Source organism: Sorghum bicolor, chromosome 7, assembly GCF_000003195.3.
Source record: "Sorghum bicolor cultivar BTx623 chromosome 7, Sorghum_bicolor_NCBIv3, whole genome shotgun sequence".
Classification (NCBI taxonomy): Eukaryota; Viridiplantae; Streptophyta; class Magnoliopsida; order Poales; family Poaceae; genus Sorghum; species Sorghum bicolor.
Window position 1 is genome coordinate 13,982,060 of NC_012876.2, and position 20,534 is coordinate 14,002,593.

A 20,534-nucleotide genomic window follows, 5' to 3' on the forward strand; every position below is an offset into this window, starting at 1 on the left:
TCAAAAGTCAAACAAAATTTGTTTGGTCACCCCAATGTGAGCAAGCTTTTCAGACTCTGAAAAGGTTGTTGACAACTGCACCTGTCTTAGCCCAGCCAGATATTGAAAAACCCTTTGATGTATATTGTGACGCATCAGGAATCGGGTTAGGCTGTGTGCTGATGCAGGAGGGTCGCGTAATTGCATATGCTTCCAGGCAACTCAAACCTCATGAAGAGAATTACCCGACCCATGATCTCGAACTAGCCGCCGTGGTACATGCATTAAAAATCTGGCGTCATTATTTGTTGGGAAACACATGTCATCTATATACCGATCACAAAAGCTTGAAGTATATCTTTACTCAAGCTGAGCTTAATATGCGCCAGCGAAGGTGGCTAGAACTAATTAAAGATTACGACCTTGAGGTGCATTATCACCCTGGCAAGGCAAATGTAGTAGCGGATGCCCTCAGTCGTAAGGCTCACTGTAATTGCTTAACAGTGAAGCCTAGGGATATAACTTTGTGCCAAGAGCTAGAGAACTTGGGAATAGAAATGATTTCCCAAGGAAGCCTTTTCAATTTAAGGATTGATTTCAATCTCGAGGCTCAAATCATAAAGGCACAAAAAGAAAACAAAGGCATGAGACATCTTAAAGAGAAGATTTCTAATAGAGCACTCACAGACTTTAAGGTGGATGAGGCGGGAGTAATCTGGTTCAAGAACCGGTTAGTGGTTCCAAAGGTACCTGAGCTACGTCAGCAAATCCTAGATGAAGCTCATACCACGAGGTATTCTATTCATCCGGGAAGCAATAAGATGTATCAGGACCTGAAGCAAAGATTTTGGTGGACAAAAATGAAGATAGAAATAGCTCGCTATGTGGCCCAATGTGACACCTGTCGAAAGGTCAAAGCCATTCATCTCAAATCCGCTGGGGAGTTGCAACCTTTGCCTATCCCCGCATGGAAATGGGATGACATAAGTATGGATTTCATAGTAGGATTGCCCAAAACGGCCAAGGGCTTTGATTCCATTTGGGTCATAGTAGATCGTCTCACCAAAACAGCACATTTTCTGCCAGTAAAGCTATTGTATCCTACCTCCACCTATGCTAAGATTTATTTCGACCGTATCCTAAGTCTGCATGGAGTGCCAAAGACAATAGTGTCAGATAGAGGCACACAATTTGTCTCCCAATTCTGGAAATGTTTACATGAGTCCTTGGGCACTAAGCTTTTATACAGCACAGCCTACCACCCTCAAACTGGTGGGCAAACGGAAAGGGTAAATCAAACCCTAGAAGATCTATTAAGATCTTGTGCCCTGAATTTTCCAGATAAGTGGGATGACTGCTTGCCTCTAGCAGAATTTTCCTACAATAATAGCTATCAAGAGAGTATCAAAATGGCTCCCTTTGAGGCACTGTATGGTCGCCGATGTCGAACTCCGTTACACTGGTCAGAACCTGGAGAAAGATGGTTCTTCGGAGTTGACTTAGTAAAAGAGACTGAGAATAAAGTGAAACAAATCCAAAATAATTTGAAAGTTGCTCAGTCCCGACAGAAAAGTTACGCTGATAAAAGACGTCGACCATTAAAGTTCGCCAAAGGTGATCATGTGTATTTGAAAGTATCCCCAATGAAAGGAGTAAATCGTTTTGGTGTTAAAGGCAAGTTAGCGCCTCGTTACATTGGTCCATTTCCAATTATTGACCGATGTGGGCAAGTCGCTTACCGCCTTAAACTGCCCGAACGATTATCCGGGGTACATAATGTGTTCCATGTGTCTCAACTGAAAAAGTGTCTTCGGGTACCAGATCGGGTTCAAGATATTGAAGATGTAACGCTTGAACCAGATCTGACCTATTCGGAATATCCTATCCGAGTACTGGATCAAAAAGCTAGAGTTACTCGAAGGACAACCACCAAGTGGTATAAAGTACAATGGAGCCAGCACTCTGAAGAAGAAGCCACATGGGAATCTGAAGATTACTTGTTAGAAAATTTTCCTGAATTCTATGCTTCTCTTCAAGACAATGTATGATAACCAGAGAATATACTCCAGTGAAGAAACAGAGTCGCCAAAGCCATGTACTTAATGTACATATATGCATATAGTGAAGTATTTTTTTCCCCAATTCCTTGCCTTATGGAAAAATTGAAGATGAAAGAGTTTTGACAAATTTCCTTTTCCATTACTTACCCTAAGGTTTTAAATCTCGGGGACGAGATTTCTTTAAGGGGGAAGGGCTGTAACATCCCTGATGTTACGGTTACTAAAAACGGATCATGTCATCATAAGCATGGTAAAGCATAAATGTTAAAGCACATTAGTATGCATCAACTTAAAAATAAGTTTACTTTGATTACTTGAGCTTAGGGAAGTAGAGTGTGTTTTTGTGGTGTGTTGTTGCTTGTGTGGTTGCTAAAACCCTAGGGTGGAAGTTTTCCGAAGAGCTAAGGGGGGGGAAAACCCTGATTTTTGAACCCTAGAACTGCCCCCTTTTGTGCAATTCAAAAACTAAGCAAAATTTGAGGTTGAGTTCAAAAGCAAAGTTGTAGATCCTGGAAAGATGTACAACTTTGGTGTTTTGAGTTTTTGAAGTTTCAATACAAAATTCAAAGTAATTTTGAAAATACAGATTTCCAGAAAGTGTCCCCTTTTCCAACTTAAACCCCCAATTCAAAATCCATTTGGAATTTTGAAAAGTGGTCAACATGAAAGTTGTAGAGCACAAAAAGTTGAGCAACTTTCATGTTGGGAGTTTTTCAAGTTGTTATACAAAATCAAAAGTAATTTTGGAAATTCTGTTTTGCCCCAATTCAAAAATTTGGAATTTCTTTGATTTGAGTTTGATTTTCAAACTGTTTGGCCAAATTCACCCTGTTACACTCAAAATCAGCTCTGGTCACCAAAACATGTTTTGTAGCTTATAAAATTTGGCACAATTTTTGTTTTGGTGGAATTTGGAGTTTAGTTCAAATTTTGGCTGATTTTCGCAAGGGGACAAAAGAGAGGAGATAAGGGGGAGCTACAGTGATCGGCAGGGGGGGGTGTTCTGCCGCCGGGGCAGAGCCGCCTCCGCGCGCGCCGCCACGCAGCTGGCCACGCAGCTGCCTGCTGCCGTGCTTCGCGTGGACGTCCTCATCCGCAAACCGCCGTTCGTTGTGGGGATAAAGCCCCGAGTGGCCAGAGTCCCCTCTTCCTTTTCTTGAACCCCGACGCCGACGAGCTCCCTGCGCCCCTCCAATTCGCCTTACTCGCTGCCGTTTCAAGCCACCTGAGCACCCCAGCAGCTCCGCCGTGAGCCCAGCCACCAATTGCGCCCCCAAGCGCAAGCACTAACCCACCAGAGCCCTTTCCCGAGCTGTTTCTCCCCCAACTCCGGCCGAGCACCACCGCAAGAGCGTCACCGTGGCCGGCTTCACCCTGCGCCTCCCCGCTGCTGTTTCTTGCTTCGTTGAAGTCGCGGTGAGCTACGGATGCTCTTGCGCTGCTCAATTAGCGTTTTACTCCGGTGTAGTGATCGGTGTTCATCTAACCGAGGCGGCCGTCCGCCGCGTCCGTGGCCGGGGTAGCTAGAGTAGGAGAGAGCAGGGGTAAAGGAGCTCTACGGGTGCGCAAGGGTCGGGAGAAGCTAACGCACCTCACCGCGAGTGCCGGGGTCTCACCGGTGTTGCGGTGAAGTTCGCCGGAGCGGTGGCGCGGGGTTGAAGGCGAAGCTGACGGGCGGGACCCGCCCGTCAGTCGCTGCGGGTGGAGAGGGGGCAGCGCGCGCCGTCCGCGCGGGAGCGCCCCTGGGCCGATTTGGCCGTATCCAAGCGGGCCGTCTGCGCGGCGCGTGAGCGGGCCGAGCGCGCGTGGGCTGGCCTGCGGGCTAAGTTCCAGGCCGCCCGCCTCAGGGAAAAACCTTTCTCTTTTTCCTTTTATACAAATTTTGCTGAATGTTTGAATTTGTGTAATAATTCGTGTGCTAATCCAAAAATCGTGGAAATTTTTGTGTAGGCTCTCTGAAGTAAGTAGAACCCAAGAAAAATATTAAGTTCTGTTTTCTGGTAGTTTACATGTCTGTAAAAATTTGCCCTTTTAATTAGCAAATAAAACTTGTATGAATTCTAATAATTTAATTGTATGTCCAAAAATCACCAAAAATTGTGGGGAGCCTCTGAATATTATTCCCTGGCTCCACCTAAAATTTGGTGGCATTTGGATAAGGTTTGGTTAAAATGTTAATAAACCCTTATTTAGTATTTAATTAATCATTCTAAAATAAGTAAATAGTGATTAACTAAATCTTCATAATTAGGGTTGAGTGATTTTGGATTATGTGATGACCTGAGGTCATTAACCCTAATGACCTTTGACATGTAAATATTGTTTAGCCTTAATGCTTAATTATTGTCATTAGTAATTAATTAAGAATTAATTAAGGTAAATAGGTTTAATAATTACCTAATGTAAGATAATTATGAATTAAATAAAGTCTTAGTTTACAGATGCAACCTCTTGGGTAAAAATATTAAGTTATTAAGCAACTTTATTTGGTGATAATTCTATACTGCATTAAAAAGGCAAATTGTACTTAATTCGGTCCATCTTGCATAATTGCCATACGCATATCATAAGCATTCATCATTTTGCGTATAGTGCACGTGACCGAAGGAGCGCCCGTTGAACCGAACCCCGAGGTCGGTGCTCCGTTCGAGGAAGTAGGATCCGAGACTTGGGAAGTCTCCGAGGGTCCCTCTCTGCCCTGCAACCAAGGCAAGCCCCGGATGCATTAACCCCTCCTTGGTGTTTTAAATCTTTTATCACTTATGAATTGAAAATGCTGCATTAAGTAGTTGAGAATTGGGTTAACCTACTTGCTGCATTTACTACCTTGATATCTATATCCTGTCCTTGACACATGTTTTATTTTAAAACTGCGTAGCAATGCTTAGCCCTGCTACTAGATAAGTTTTCAAACAAGAAAGTTTGAAGGGTTGTTGTGGGATACACTTATGGACAATGATATTTCAACTTGAGACCGGTCGGTGGACTTGCTTTAAGAATGGAGTCTTAAAGTAGTGTCTCCAACTGTGTCGGTTAAGGACCGGTCCGTTGATGGCCTGCTGGGTTGAGAATTTATAGTACTAGCCACTTGCCTACGGTAAGCCCAGTCTTGTGATCCCTCGACGCGAACAGCTACTCGCGCACTGGGAGTGGAAAGATGGCGAGAGTAGTGTGTACCCACCTTACGGATCTGAGATGACCGGAAAACATCTAGATCGGCTGTAGGATGGTGGAGTACTGTGCTCTCGGGTGCCGCGAACCTGGTCAAATTTGGGAAGAGCTTGTTTTGGGTTGATATATGCAAGATTTGGTTCTACATATGTCGGGTGGTTAGGAACTCCAGCTGGATTGCTAAGCGATTCGAATCGTCGTTGCTCCCCGATTGGGAGACTCAATTCCTTCGACCCTCATCGTAGTTAAATATGCAACTAAGTGATATAATGAGAAAGGGGAAAATGTCTCATGAGGTTCGGATCCCAATTCCCGGACTCATAGCGACATGAAGCTATGACCATCGATAAATAATACTTAATGATAGGGTTAGGAACTCACGGATTCGTCTGTGGGGAACAACTAGTTAGACTATCCTCGAATTCTTCTGCCTCTGCGAGGGAGGAATTCAGGGTAAAACTTGAAAATAAGGATGCACTACTAGTAAGCTTTTCCGCAAAACACTTTGGCTCCTTGCTCAGCCACCCCTTGTCTACCCTAAGCCTGCATCCCTAAATTCTCCTCTTTTCCCGTCGGATAAGTCTTGTTGAGTACTCCCGTACTCAGGGTTTCAATACCCCTGTTGCAGGTGAAGCTCAGGAGCCGGCTTGTTTCGGACCCTGTTGTGTGACCGTCGTCGAGGTTGACGACGAAGAAGAGTGAGCGTGACCCATGGGCAGGGTCTGTAAATTTGTTGTGTCTCTACTAAAGTTTAAGTTGCTCCGCTGGACCAGGCTTGTAATAACACTCTACTATTTGGAAGAACTCCTTTTGTAAATTAAGTTATGTAATACTTCCGCTGTTTCACTCCGAAATGCTATTTTGGTCTTGTGTCGTTGAGTTACTGCTTTATCTTCGCAACGAATGATCCTGGTGTTAAGGTGGCCACTTGCTACCCTGTAAGGGCGAGAAGAAACAGTTCTCGTTGTTTGACCATTATCAGTGGTCAGGACGAGCCAGCTTGGTACGCCACAGGTAGCAGTGGTATGAGCGCCCAGCAATGCTCATCGGACTTCTAAAGTGGGAGGACTCCCGACATCGCCGTCAGAGGTCCTTAGGACAATGGCAGGTGTCGGTGGGCCCAAACACTTAGGAGGTTCTGCCACAGTCCGTCACATATCTCTTCTGACACACGGACCCCGTGTGCTAGGGCTTATTGCGGTCAACCATGGACCGTGCTGCCATGGTGGTGGTTCAAGCTCCGGCTCACATATCGTGTGGCATGACCGACTCTGCATGTAAAAGTTTCAAGATTGTCCAACCCATTCCATAAGGTTGTTGTAGCGCCGGATCTGCACACATGAAGTTGTGAAGATACTGTCATGCCTGGATCACACCATAGTATGGAAAGATAAAAACGCCGCACTCTGCATGCAGTGAGCCTTAGGTTTCTGATGATCGGGTAAAGGACATAGGTATAAACGACGGGATGAGAACTGTCGAAAGGTAGATAGTGGAATGAGATGCCACATGAATTCAGGCCATCTTTATTCCCATGCGTGGCGCTGGAGCAACTCTTTTTGGCATGCATTCCACCGATTGATCCAGAACCAATAACATTTTCTTTTTGTTCCTTTACTGACCAAGGGCCATTAATTCGTTTGTGGATAAAGAAAGCGAAAAATTCTTCTTCACCTCTAGCGTATGAATAACAGATTTCTGTACAAAATATCCAAAATTAATCACTGCAGGCGCAGCATCTTCGTTGTGACATGATGGCATGATTTGGGGCACGATTAGGCAGCCATTGACCACCAGAACTGTTAGGTATAAGCAATAATAAGCATCATATTCCAGTGTGGCAAGCTCGCTTTATTCCATTTGAGGCCCACAATGACAAGGCATGGTTCAGCGATGGCCGGCCCCCATCACAGCTTTCTTGGGCCCCTTGCACAGCCGTTCGTCTTGACAAGGCAAGCCATGCCATTTTCTTCTACAGGACGAGCTGGGATGTGCCTAGCTGCAAGGGATAAGCATTGGGCGCATTATTCTGCCTCCCACTAGTGGCCCCAAATCTAAGCCACTTTAGATAACCACACCAAAATGTGTCGTTGTCACCCTGGTCCTCATCCTTGCCGTTGTGCGTGTCTCATCACAATCTCATCAGTCCCTCTCCATGCAATGCAATTCCAGCAGCGAAAAGCACCACCCGCTCCTTTTCGTATCTACTGTCTCCTTGTGTTGACATGGGCTGTGGTAACAGCCGTTCCTGGTGCTGGTGTGATATGTTGGGGGCTTAGAGAAAAGTGTTGCAGACTTGCTGAAGCACTGGTGCTTTCGACAGGAAACATTCCTTGAGACGAGCAGCAGCAGCAGCTTGACTAGTTGCAGTGACTGGGCTGCCATTAGCTTGTTGCATTACTGCTACTGAACACTTCAATTGCTCTTGATCTGGAAGAACCAAGATACAGCTGCTGCTGCTGCTGCTGCTGCTGGTGGTCAGCATGACAATTGTGTGGCCTTCCCCTGCTCTGATCGCGGATGCTGTGTGTGTGTATGGCTTGCTTGGGACTGGGCGACTTGCATTGGGAGGCAGACACCCAGGAGGCCAGGAGCAACACCAACACGTGAAGTGGCTAGGCTCCCCAGGCCAGGCGCAATGCCACCCACCTCGGTCGGTGTCGTCTCCCGGGGAGAAAACGCCGCGGTCCCCGTGACCGCACCAGACGCCCCTCGATTTTTTGAATGCGTTGGTTGCTGCACCTGGGTTGGGAGTTGGGACGTTTGATGAATAGTATACATTGGTCCACGTCCACCTCCCGCGATCGGCACCTGGGCAGCTGGGCCTGGGCTGGACGGTGTTTGTCACAGCTTCTTTCAATTATTACTACTACGACTACCAGGAAGATGTCGCCACCCACTGCTGGGTTGAGAGATACTCCCTCCGTCGAAACAAATGAAATTCTAAGGGCTTTAGATCAAAAAGTTTTTTTATTTTGATATTGTAGCATTTTCATTTTTACTAGTATAATGCCCGTGCTAACACCACGGTTTTTTCTAGAGAATGCTATAGTAATTTTTTTAGAGTTTTAATTTTAGGTAATTGTTTTTAAGTCTATATACATTTTATGAATCATCAGTACATAAAGACATCTTTACATTTTCTCTAACTTTTTAATCAAATATTGGATATCTTCAGGGATGTTGTCGTAGCACTCGTTTGCACGACTCGCCAAAATTTCAGCCAAAAACTCCGTCCTTAGTGATATATATAGATGGGAAGTAATTACGAATCCTTTTGCATTCTTCTCGGGCAATCATATGGTTAGTTTCCCAGGACGACATTTCAATACCATGCTCCCATTTGCTTGTGTCGAGTTTTTTGTTCTCTACTACATGTTTAATTATTCTTTCCATTCCTATTAACTGTTAAAACCGAGATACCAGGTTAATTTTGAATTGTTTAGTTCAATAAGTTAAAAAAGTATGTGTACATCATATAGATATTATGTTGTACCGTGTTTCGAAGATCTACACATTCTATCATTTGCATTCCAATAGAGTCCATCATCTGCATTCCAAAAGAGTCCAATACTTGTATCTCTCGCTTTAAAGCATTCACGACTGCGAGGTACCAGTGACAGAGTGGAATATTGATCGGTAGAAACACTTGCAGACATAGAAATTTATGCTCATTATATACTCTTATTTGGACGGTATAAAATTTATCATATGGCAAATGTTATGTTTAAGCTTACCATATCAGCTTTTAAATAATCCTTTACCCTTGATTCAGCCGCGCCTTGTCTTTGAATCCCTAAATCTTTAGGATCTTGCTCTACATGAGTTTTTAGGATCTTGCGCCGGCGTCACAGGCAAATTTTTTTCGCGCTTGAGGAAGGGATATGTAGATCAACTGGAATTCGCTGATCACCGTCTCCCTGCTGTCGAGGCAAAAAAATTTCGCGCTTAAGGGATACGTAGATCGACTGGAATTCGCTCATCACCGTCTCCCTGGTGTCCGCTGATCAGACCGTCCGTCCGTCGACGGCACCGGCGTCACAGGCAAAAAAAAATTTCGCGCTTGAAGAACACGCACCTGAGGGCGCTCCCCAATGCGGCGGAGAGGCTGGCGCTGTGCAACGCCGACCTGCTCGACTACGACGTTCTGCGGGCCGGCTGCCACGGCGTCTTCCACACCGCGTCGTCCGTCACCGACGATCCGGTACATATACGTGTAACCTATAATACTTAAATACGGATATACTAAGATCGATCTATGATCACGGTACATGTCACGTACCGTAACCAGGCTAGCCTTTGGAGGAAAAACGTTTTCTCATGTATGTACTCCAGTAGGGACCATATACAGCACCTACTGGCTACTGCAGATATTTATTATTTATTATTAAAAAAAGATCAACTAAAATCACAACAAAAAGATTTATTACTCCAGTAGTAGAATATTTTTACGACAGAAACTGTGTCTTGCATGCATGCATGCATGCGTGCAAAATTCACTTCCTGGAGCCAGATGCGTGTTTTGACCTGGTTATGGTGGAGATTAGTGGGCCGAATTAGTGGGCTGCGGTGGAGATGAGTTTGTTGGGGCGTGAGTTTGTCTGGTCTAACGGCCCAAGAAGTTTCCAATTATAGAGGAGATTATTTGGCAAACATTGTCTAATTATGGAGTAATTAGGCTAATCTCAATGAAAGGTTTCATTTCACTGTTTCTAAGACATGAAATTATAGGTATCTGTGAATTAAATAGACTCTCTCAATGCACATTTTCATTTTATTGTTTCATAGACTATTTGTAACATTTAATTCTTCTAAAGTGTTGTGATCGTTTGTGTCATATGAACTGTGTAGCCATTTTATATTTTTCTAAGAATTAGCACGTTAGAATATCACAGTATGTAAAGAACGATTATTTTTCTTCAAAAGAATATTAGTATTTTTCTCTTTTTAAAATAGTATATATGTTGGCTTCCGTCCATATCCATGGATCTGCTCCCCTGCTAATCCATCCATTCAAAGCTTGAAGGGCGGCCAGGTCGAACGACCTTGGTGTGGCCTAGCGTGGAGCAAAGCCCAGAAGGACGCCCGGAAGCTCCCTGCAGGATGCGCCGCTGATGTAGGAGGGGGTGCAGGGAGGAAGCGGAGGTGTGCGTCTCAAGCAGGGGATCGATGCAGATGAAACTTTTTCCCTCAACGCAAGTGTCGTACGGTTTCCAAACGGCGCCCAAACGTTTCATGCCCATAAAACCTATCCCTTCTCTCTCCTTCTCAAATCATGCAAAGATTCCATTTTTGCTGATGTGTCACTGTATTTAATGTGCATGAAACACCCATGAAATGCCCATTGAGACTGGCCTTAGGGTTAAAAGATTCGTCTCGTGATTTACAGGTAAACTGTGCAATTAATTATCTTTTTTATCTATATTTAATGCTCCATGCATGTGACACAAGATTCGATGTGATGGAGAATCTTATAAAGTTTTGGATTTTTTGGTGCATCTAAACAAGGCCTAAGTTTGTTTGTTTGTTTGTTTATAAGCCAAAACAATCTTAAGTTTAGTTAACATTATCAAAAATCTATTAATATTTATAACTCAAGAATTTATTTATATATCATTTTCTAAGAGATTGGGCAATCCACCAACTCATTTATTTTTTGTTAAAGTAAGGAGCATGTTCGCTTGAACGTATGTGTCGAATCTGTTAGCCATTTAATAGTGTTGACCTTGTGTATTTGGATGTGTGTAGGAGCAACTCTAACAATTTAGCAAATGACTTCTTATGCATAATTTTTTAGGAAAAAAAACCTCTCCAACAGTTTGATATCCCAAGTCTATATTTTTTTCAACTTAACATATCTTCCTGTTTAGCGTACAAATATACGCGCGGGTTTTGTGCTTGGTCTCAGTCTTTCTCCTCATGTTTAGCTGAGCTCTTTGTTTTGTTAGCGGTTTTTTAGTTTTTTGAAATAAAATTTGCCAAATTATTAGAGCTGAGATCTTTTTTTTTCTTCCTCCTATTATTTTAAGACTTAACAAACAACAAGATTTGAAAAAATGAATTTTTACCGTTGGACAAGCTCCAAATATTCATTTAGGGCTTGTTTACTTCCCAGAAAATTTTGCAAAATTTTTCACATTCACCGTCACATCGAATCTTTAGACGCATGCATGGAGTATTAAATATAGACGAAAATAAAAACTAATTGCACAGTTTGGTCGAAATTGACGAGACGAATCTTTTGAGTCTAGTTAGTCCATGATTGGACAATATTTATCAAATACAAACGAAAGTGCTACAGTGTCCATTTCCCAAAATTTTTCGCAACTAAACAAGGCCTTACACGGAACCCAAATAACAACGCCAGCCGTACAACTCGGAAGAACAAATTAGCCCTGCCCATTGTAGCTTTTACTGTACCGTTTTACGGTGGTGGATTAGGCAGTGGGCACCCACCGCACCAAATGCAAGACGCCGTGGGAACGAACATGGTGGGTAACACTGCCTAGCTGGCTGCTGTACTCCGCCTGCTCTCCACTCGTTTTGTGTACGACTGAAACGGAAACAGCGAAGCACACGGTTGTCACTCGTCCGTACCCAGCTGCCACACACAACTCACGACAAATTATTACTGCTCCTGACTTGCATCATTAACACGCACCATTCCCACCAAAGGAATCCAACGAAACCGCGTATCCAGGCAAAACAAACAATGAACGAAGCCATTCAAATCGGGGTCAATCGACGGGGTACTAATACTTGTTTACTGTATGATTCGTTTCTAGTACGTGGTCGAGACTGACGACACCATGTGCAGGTGCCGGAGCCGTAAATTCACAACCTTTCCTTTTTATAACGGCTACAAGGTTTGCCTTCACTTTTATTTTCATCACTGTCTTTGTTAACTCCCTTTCAGTAACAATCACTGACTGTCAAGAAAAAAAAAAGAAAACCAGAGAAAGAACGAAAGATTCAAGAACACTAGTAGTATGGGGTGCCAAAATGTACATGGGAAGGCAACATGTGAGCTATCCTGTTCATCAATCAAGAACAGAGGTGACCAAGAACAAACACGAATCAAGGAGGAGAACAGGAAGCAAGAACAATAATAGCAGCAGATCAGTTTCGGGAGCACTCGGCGGGGAATCCCTGCGGGAACCTCCACCCATCGTCGCAGTAGTTGTAGTGCATGTAGTTCTTCTTTGCCCACGCGACGGTGCCCCACTCGGCGGCGTCGAGCTGGCGGTTCATCCACCGGTCCGTCCCGGCGGGGCACGACAGCGGCGCGCCGACGTCGCCGCCGCCGGTGGGGACACAGGCGTCGGCGGTGTAGCCTCGGTACGAGACGACGAACGGCGAATTGGACCAGTCCACCTTCACCTTCCCCTGCTGCGTTGCCCAGTAGCTGCCGTCCCACAGCGTGGCGTGCACCGACATGGGCTTCCCGCCGGGGTACGGCAGATCACGGTAGCGCTTGAAGCTCCGGATGAAGAGGTCGTCGACCTTGAAGATGACGTTCTTGTCGTTCCAGATGATGGTGTAGGTGTGGAAGTCGGCGGCCGGGTCGAACCAGAGGTAGAACTGGTGCTCCTTCTTGCCGTCGCCGTTGGCCCACACGTTGGTGTTGAGCACGACGGGGTCGCCGCTGGAGTTGCCCATGAACTCCATGTCGATCTCGTCGTGCCCGTCGCCGTCGCCGGAGGTGAGGTAGAAGGAGGTGACGGTGCCGGCGGAGTTGCCGGGGATGAGCTTCATCTGGATGCTGAACTCGCCGTAGAGGTACCTCTGGCGGGACCTGAAGGCGCCGCCGGACTGCTGGTTCAGGATCAGCGACGTCACCTGCTGGCCCTCCGCGTTGTAGTCCGCACGCACGTTGCCGTCCGTCGTGAACTTCTCGTACAGCCACGAGTCCGCCGACGCCGCCGTGGCCGCGGCCAGGAGAGCCAGGGCCACGACGGCCACGGACACGGCACGGCGCGCCATGCCCTGGGGCTTGCTCTGCTCGGCTGCGCTTGGTTGGAGAATGGGAGATGGACGGGGATTGAGGAGGAGGAGGAGGCTGAGCTGTAGTAGGCTGTAGCTGGCTGGGGTGGCTAGTGGAGTGAAGCCAAGCACAGGATGTGGCACCCGGCTTTATACTGCTGGATGCTCTGCTTTTGGGCAGGGGCCCCGCGCGGCTCACGGCGAGGGGCGGGGCACACACGTTTTGTTGATGCGTGGGCCACGGCAAACGGCCCTTTTTTTGCTTGCGGTGTCGGGCGGGCGCGAAGCTTCGGATCGTGACATTCTCACCAGGACGACAATGGATGGATTCCTCGTCTGGGTGGACTGGACAGCAACCTGCGCTACGCTGGCAGTTCAAAAAAATTTTGCAAAATAAACTGTAGCATTTTCATTTGTATTTAGACCGTGTTTAGATTTTATTTAATTCACTTCAAAAACGAAATTTTTTTTAAGATTTCCTGTCACATCGAAGCTTGCGGCAATGCATGGAGCATTAAATATAGATGAAAACAAAAACTAATGTACAATATACCTATAAATCGCGAGATGAATCTTTTAAGCCTAGTTACTCCATGATTGGACAATGTTTGTTAAATAAAAACGAAAGTGCTACAGTGTCAAAATCTAAAAAAAATTTTGGATCTAAACAAGGCCTTAGTTTGTACAGGAAAAAATTTTATGACACTGTAGTATTTTCGTTTGTTTGTGGTAATTATTGTCAAATCATGGACTAGTTAGGCTCAAAAGATTCGTCTTGTAAATTCCGACCAAACTGTGCAATTAGTTTTTATTTTCGTCTATATTTAATACTCCATTCATGCATCTAAAGATTTGATGTGACGAGGAATCCTAAAAAATTTTAGGTTTTGGGTGGAAGTAAACAAGGCCTTGATAAATATTGTTCAATCATAGATTGACTGGGCTCAAAAGATTCGTCTCGTAATTTACAGTTAAACTGTGCAATTAATTATTATTTTTATCTATATTTAATACTACATACATGCGCCATAAGATTCGATGTGATGGAGAATCGAAAATTTTTGTAAATTTTTTTGGAAACTAAACAAGGCCAGATTGATTGCAAACCCTGAAGCTCAGCTTTCCTAGGTGTGAAACAACTTACTCTCTCCGTAATAAAAATAGTGTCGTTTTAAAATTTCAGACATCTTGTTTGATCATTCGTCTTATTCATTTTTTTGCATAAGTACTATATATTTTGATTTATTTGTATAAGTATTATATATTTTGTTAAGACTTATTTTATCATTAGAGATGTTTTACTAATAATTTATTAATTTTATAATTTATAAAAAAATTGAATAAAACGAACGGTCAAACATGATGTCTAAAAGTAAAAACGTCACTTTTTTGGACGAAGGGAGTAAAGCCTTATTTAGATCCAAAAACTTTTGGAATTCGACTACTGTAGCACTTTTGTTTGTATTTGACAATTAATGTAACTAGCTGTTCATGTGCCCTGTCCCCTGTTCCAAAAAAATATAACCCTAAATTTATCAAAATCAAATTCAAAGGTAAATTTAACTAAGATTATATATAAAGGCATCATGAAAAAATATAGCCCGCTATTTTTGCTGCTATAGCCGGAAATAGCTTGAAAAAATTGTGTCGCTATTTGCGTTCATGCACAATTTTGCCGCTATTTTGCCGTTAAAGTACGCTAATTATAGTTTATAAAACGCTAAACACCTTGGCCTTAGCTCGCTATTTAAAACATGGAAAGACATAAAACACATGAATTGAATTGTACAAATGTGATATTACAAAAATGCATATTATTTTGTAAAGAGTAAATTGCACGGCCGGTCCTTAAAGTATTACGTGGTTTTCATCTAGGTCCCCAAACTACGAAATCGCACGTCTGACTCCCTAATGTATTTAAGTGATTTCATCTAGGTCCCCAAACTACGAAATCGCACGTCTCACTCCCTAATGTATTTAAGTGATCTCATCTAGGTCCAAAATACACATAAAGAGGGTTAGAAGCTGACATGGTTATCAACATGGATATGATTTAAGCACATGACCCCCTAATTTAAGCCCATGCGTGCAGCCGCTGACTCACCCCTGCTCACCATCAGCGCCCGTGGCATACCACTTATGTCATGTGCCTACATGACCAGGTCGTATGTCGCGAGCGCTGTGATGGTGAGCAGGGGCGAGCCAACGGCTGCACGCGTGGGCTTAAATCAGGGGTCATGTGCTCAAATCATATCTATCTGGATGATCATGTCAGCTTTTAACCCTCCTTATGTGTATTTTGGACCTAGATGAGATCACTTAAATACATTAGGGAGTCAAGCGTGCGATTTCGTAGTTTGGGGACCTAGATGAGATCACTTAAATACATTAGGGAGTCAGACGTGTGATTTCGTAGTTTGAGGATCTAGATGAAAACCACATAATACTTTAAGGACCGGCCATGCAATTTACTCTTTTGTAAATTTGGCTAAACTAATGACAAATTGGATTTTGATTAATCTTATAAGGTTGATCTTTTTGGGGCGGATGGAGTGGAGTGACAAGCTTACTACTATTGAAAATTTATCAAATCTAAGGATGATTTCATAAGTGTTATATTGTTACGTATAGAAGGTCTGAAAACTATCAAATCTCAGGAGAATGTGTTGGGTCTGTCTTCTTTCTAATAAAACGGAGCCATGATTGTATATGACAGGATTTAAACAACCAGACAGAATATTAGTGATGTTTTGGACTGCATACGGTCTCCAAGTTTATCATGAGAGGTACTTAAAAAAGGTTAAATTTGGGCATATTTGGCATAACTTCTTGGGGCTACGGCTTCTACATATAAAGCACTGTTCACACAAGCCGTCCCCTCCCCCCTCTCTCGTCACTGAGCGGGTGTTTGGGACTGCTCTGCTCCACATTTTTTAGCTTCACTCCATATTTTTTAGCCAAACAGTTTCAGCTCCACGCACTTAGTTCGACATAAAAGGGTGTAGTTGTGAGAGCACATGAAAAGGTACTTCATAAACTTCAGTTTTTTTATGAAGATGCTCCACCGTGGAGTTTGTGGAGCAGTCCCAAATACCCCTAAATAAACTGCATAAAAAAGGTATGATATGTGGCTCCTCCAACTCCGATCCTTTGGTACTCTACAATGCTACCAAAGCTCGAGTATCCTCCCAAACATGGCTTAAAAAACTACTATAATTAGAAACATCTTGCCTTTATTTAGTGTAGACTCTAAACATTATAACTAGTAATAACCATTGGATCTTTTCTACTTTCTAAAAATTTACCAACAACCTTAACATTATAAAAAAAACATAAAGTAACCTTGAAATTCTTCATCTAAATTCTAAATATCTACTATTGTGAAAAATATTTTAAAATAACTTCATAATTTGCATTAAACTTACATGCATATACCACTATTAAAGATGATGGAAGATAAACCAGCAAATTTCTATATAAATTATCCACTTCTGAAGTTATGACTTATGAAAGATAATAGAAAGTAACTCTTGAAATTTAGTTATAAACCCCAAATATTAATATAAAATAATAGCTTTAAACATATAAACCACCACCACCAAAAAAATACATAAAGTAAACCTCAATTTTTCCATCTGAATTCTCAATATCTATTGTTATGAAAAAAACATTTTAAAATGACCTCCTAAATTTGCATTTGAACTACGTTCATATACCACTGTTAAAGATAATGCAAGAGAAATCATCAAATTTGCATATCAATTATCCACTTCTGACGTTATGACTTAATAGAAAGTAACTCTTAAATTTATTTATAAATAACCCAAAAATCAATATAAAATAACCACTTCAAATGTATATACCACCTCTACGATTAAAAAAATTATACTAAAATCCATCAAATCTACATTTAGGCGAGTTTTATACATAAATTATGCTAAAATAATTGATATACCATAAAGTATGTAATATATTTTGCAAGCTGTTACTTTAGATGAATTTATACAGTTTTACTAAAATATTATGGCATACTAATGCTAGTAATTTACTTTTAAGCACCTTATTTTTTTAAAAAAAACAATACTACAACTCATAGTCTCTAAGATATAGCAAATTCAACACCTTAATTATACTTAGAAAGTAGTATAGCTTTATACTCGGTTTATCATTTTGTTATGTTTTATAAACACCATGATTTGTCATATTGCCATATCAATGTAGAAAACATAATGTGTATGTAAAACTTGCAAGGGAATATTATGCTGGTTCGATAACGTCCACTCCTGTCCTCGTCGGTGTAGCAAAAACCCTCCCTCTCTCTTTCTCTAATGAACCTGCTCAACTAGCTAATGCACGCGGCATCAGTGTTGCGATTCACGTTCGAATCCTGGCAACTCCACCTTTTGTCCAGTTTTGCATTTTCGTTTGTTGCCCGTTGCCTGCGCTTGAGAGAATGGTGCACAGTTAATGCAGGAGGCCTTGTTTAGTTCCTCAAAAATTTTACAAAACTTTTCAGATTTCCCGTCACATCGAATCTTTAGACATATGTATGAAGTATTAAATATAGATAAAAATAAAACTAATTGCACAGTTTGGTCGGAATTGGCGAGACGAATCATTTAAGCCTAGTTAGTCCATAATTGAACAATATTTGTCAAATACAAACGAAAGTGCTACTATTCCTATTTTACAAAAAAATTTAAAGTAAACCAGCGACAAGTTTTGTATAAACAGTGAAAAAGTCCAGAACGTCTAGTTTTTTTTGTATAGAGGAAGTATTATGACATACTAATGCTGGTAATTAACTTTTAAGCACCTTATGTTTTTTAAACAATACTACAACACATATAAGATATAGCAAATTCAACACCTTAATTATACTTAGAAAGTAGTATAGCTTTATACCCAAATTGTCATTTTGTTATGTTTTATAATAAACACCATAATTTTGTCATTTTGCGATATCGATGTACTGGCCTTGTTTAGTTTCAAAAATTTTTGAGAAATCGACATTGTAGCACTTTCGTTTGTATTTGATAAATATTGTTCAATCATGGACTAACTAGACTCAAAAGATTCGTCTCGTCAATTCCGTCCAAACTGTGTAATTAGTTTGTATTTTCGTTTATATTAAATACTTCATGCATGCGTCTAAAGATTCGATGTGACAGGAAATCTAAAAAATTTTGTAAAATTTTTTTGAACTAAACAAGGCCTAAACATATAATGTGTATTTAAAACTTGTGGGTGGAATATTACGCTGGTTGGATAACGTCCACTCCTGTCCTCCTCGGTGTGGAATGTGTGCCTTTGGTTGTGTCGGCCGGCCCAGGTTTTCTCTGGACCAACAAGCTGGCGAGGCGACTCGCCTCGAGTTTTCATCGCTGCGGCCCGTGGTGAGTCACCGGAGCCCCCATAACTGCAACGTCCATTCCAAAGTGCTGACGCACCGCACCGCAGCCGCTGGCAAATTAATTGGGAATGCCAGAACAGCGGATGGGTCAGACAAGCGTCCAGCAGCTGATGATGATGATGATGAGACGACGACGACGACGACGGGATTATCCGGTGATTCATTGCGATTAGCTGCAAGTTCACACTTGGCACCAATCCATCCGTTGCTTGCTTCATTGCTTGGTGGGCATGGGCGCGGGATGCACTTGTTGGGGCTGCGCGTGTGTACCTGTCGTCACGGGCTTCCCTCTACCGGACGGGGGCGCCAGCAGATGAGCGCGCGGTGGTTCACGCGTCGTTGCGCGCGGCCGCTGCACCGTCGCCGTCGTCGTTTCCGCGGGGCGGGGCTCGCTTTTCATGTTTGAGGCGCCGCGCGCGGCCGTGCACGGACACGGATACGGCTGGCAGGACGCGGGGTGCCGTGTGTGCGCGCGTGTCAGGCTGAGAGAGAGAGAGAGAGACGACGCTGCCGTTTCCTGCTGGCCTGTTATTCTGGATGATGATAAGGCCGCCGGCGACGGTGTGGCGTGCAGTGCAGTGGCTGCCGTCGGCCCGGCGCCCACCGCCACCCGCGTCCACGTGTAGCTTGCTGGTTAGCATGCATGCCAGTTGCCACTTGCCAGCCAGGGTGGATGAAGGTGGTGGTGGACGGCGAGTCGCCGGTACGGTACGGTACGGTACTTGTGGCTGCAGCTGCAACTGCAACCAGACTCGGGAAAGGAAATGGCCGTATGTGGCTGTCTGTCGGTGTGTGTGTGTACTGGAGTAGTACGTATACTCGGGAGCAGGACTCAAACCGTGTGATCCGTGTGTCCCTGACTCTTCTCTGTACTGGGCCTGTTTAGATTGGGGATGAAAATTTTTTGGGTGTCACATCGAATGTGTCGGAAGGATGTCGGGAGGGGTTTTTAGAAACTAATAAAAAAAACAAATTACATAGCTCGTCAGGAAACTGCAAGACAAATTTATTAAACATAATTAATCTGTCATTAGCATATGTGGGTTACTGTAGCACTTAAGGCTAATCATGGAGTAACTAGGCTTAAAAGATTCGTCTCGCGATTCTCAACTAAACTGTGTAATTTGTTTATTTTTTTATCTACATTTAATATTCCATTTATGTGTCAAAGATTCGATAGGATGGATGAAAAATTTTTGGGTGGAGAACTAAACAGGGCCTAACCATTCGTTTTGTTGCCCATGGCCGCAGGCTGCTCCTTTCGGTCGGTGAATGGCACGCAGCGATACCTGTTAACCGCACAGCCCTTCAAGTTTGGGCCGTGTTTAGTTTCTAAAGCAAAATGAACCTCATAATTAAAGAAAAGGACATTATTCAGCTTGGACTTCACCTGCACTGTATTCATATCCATGCTTATGTGGTTCTTGTTTTATGTACATAGTACGCCTCAAATAAACTACATGTCCCATATAGCTAGTAATTTGTCACGATACTTTTAACTTTGTCAAGATACTGTAGCAATAACATACTACCTTCGTCTCATTAAAAATGTCATCTTTAACTTTTAGATTTTTTGTTTGAGCGTTCATTTTATTCATTTTTTATATAAAATAAAAAAATAAAAAAATCATTTTTAATATATCTCTAATAATAAAATAGATTATAACAAAATAAATAATATTTATACAAAAAATTTAAATAAGACGAATGGTCAAATAATATGTTTAAAGTCTAAAACCACACTCTCAATGGAAGAGAGGGAGCACAGAAATAAATCCATTTCAACCCCCGCCAAATAGGGCTGAAGTAAAATTCATATCCATAGCCTGCCAGTGCATAATTAAAGTTGAGCAGCCCGCGGGCCAAAATGCATGGTCTAAAGCACGGAGAATTGGTCCGATATGAGCACGGCCCAACCCACATCTTAA

At 42.9% G+C, this 20,534-nt stretch overlaps 1 protein-coding gene across 1 annotated transcript; it reads right to left on the bottom strand.

The window, feature by feature from the left end:
- Positions 12,089-13,327, bottom strand: LOC8072982 (xyloglucan endotransglycosylase/hydrolase protein 8). The gene has a single exon (XM_002447751.2). It carries the CDS (start codon positions 13,191-13,193, stop codon positions 12,330-12,332), a length of 864 nt encoding a protein of 287 aa, XP_002447796.1. The 5' UTR covers positions 13,194-13,327; the 3' UTR covers positions 12,089-12,329.

Coding starts and splice junctions, on each gene's coding strand:
- LOC8072982 (XM_002447751.2), bottom strand. CDS start 13,193: ATGGCGCGCCGTGCCGTGTCCGTGGCCGTCGTGGCCCTGGCTCTCCTG.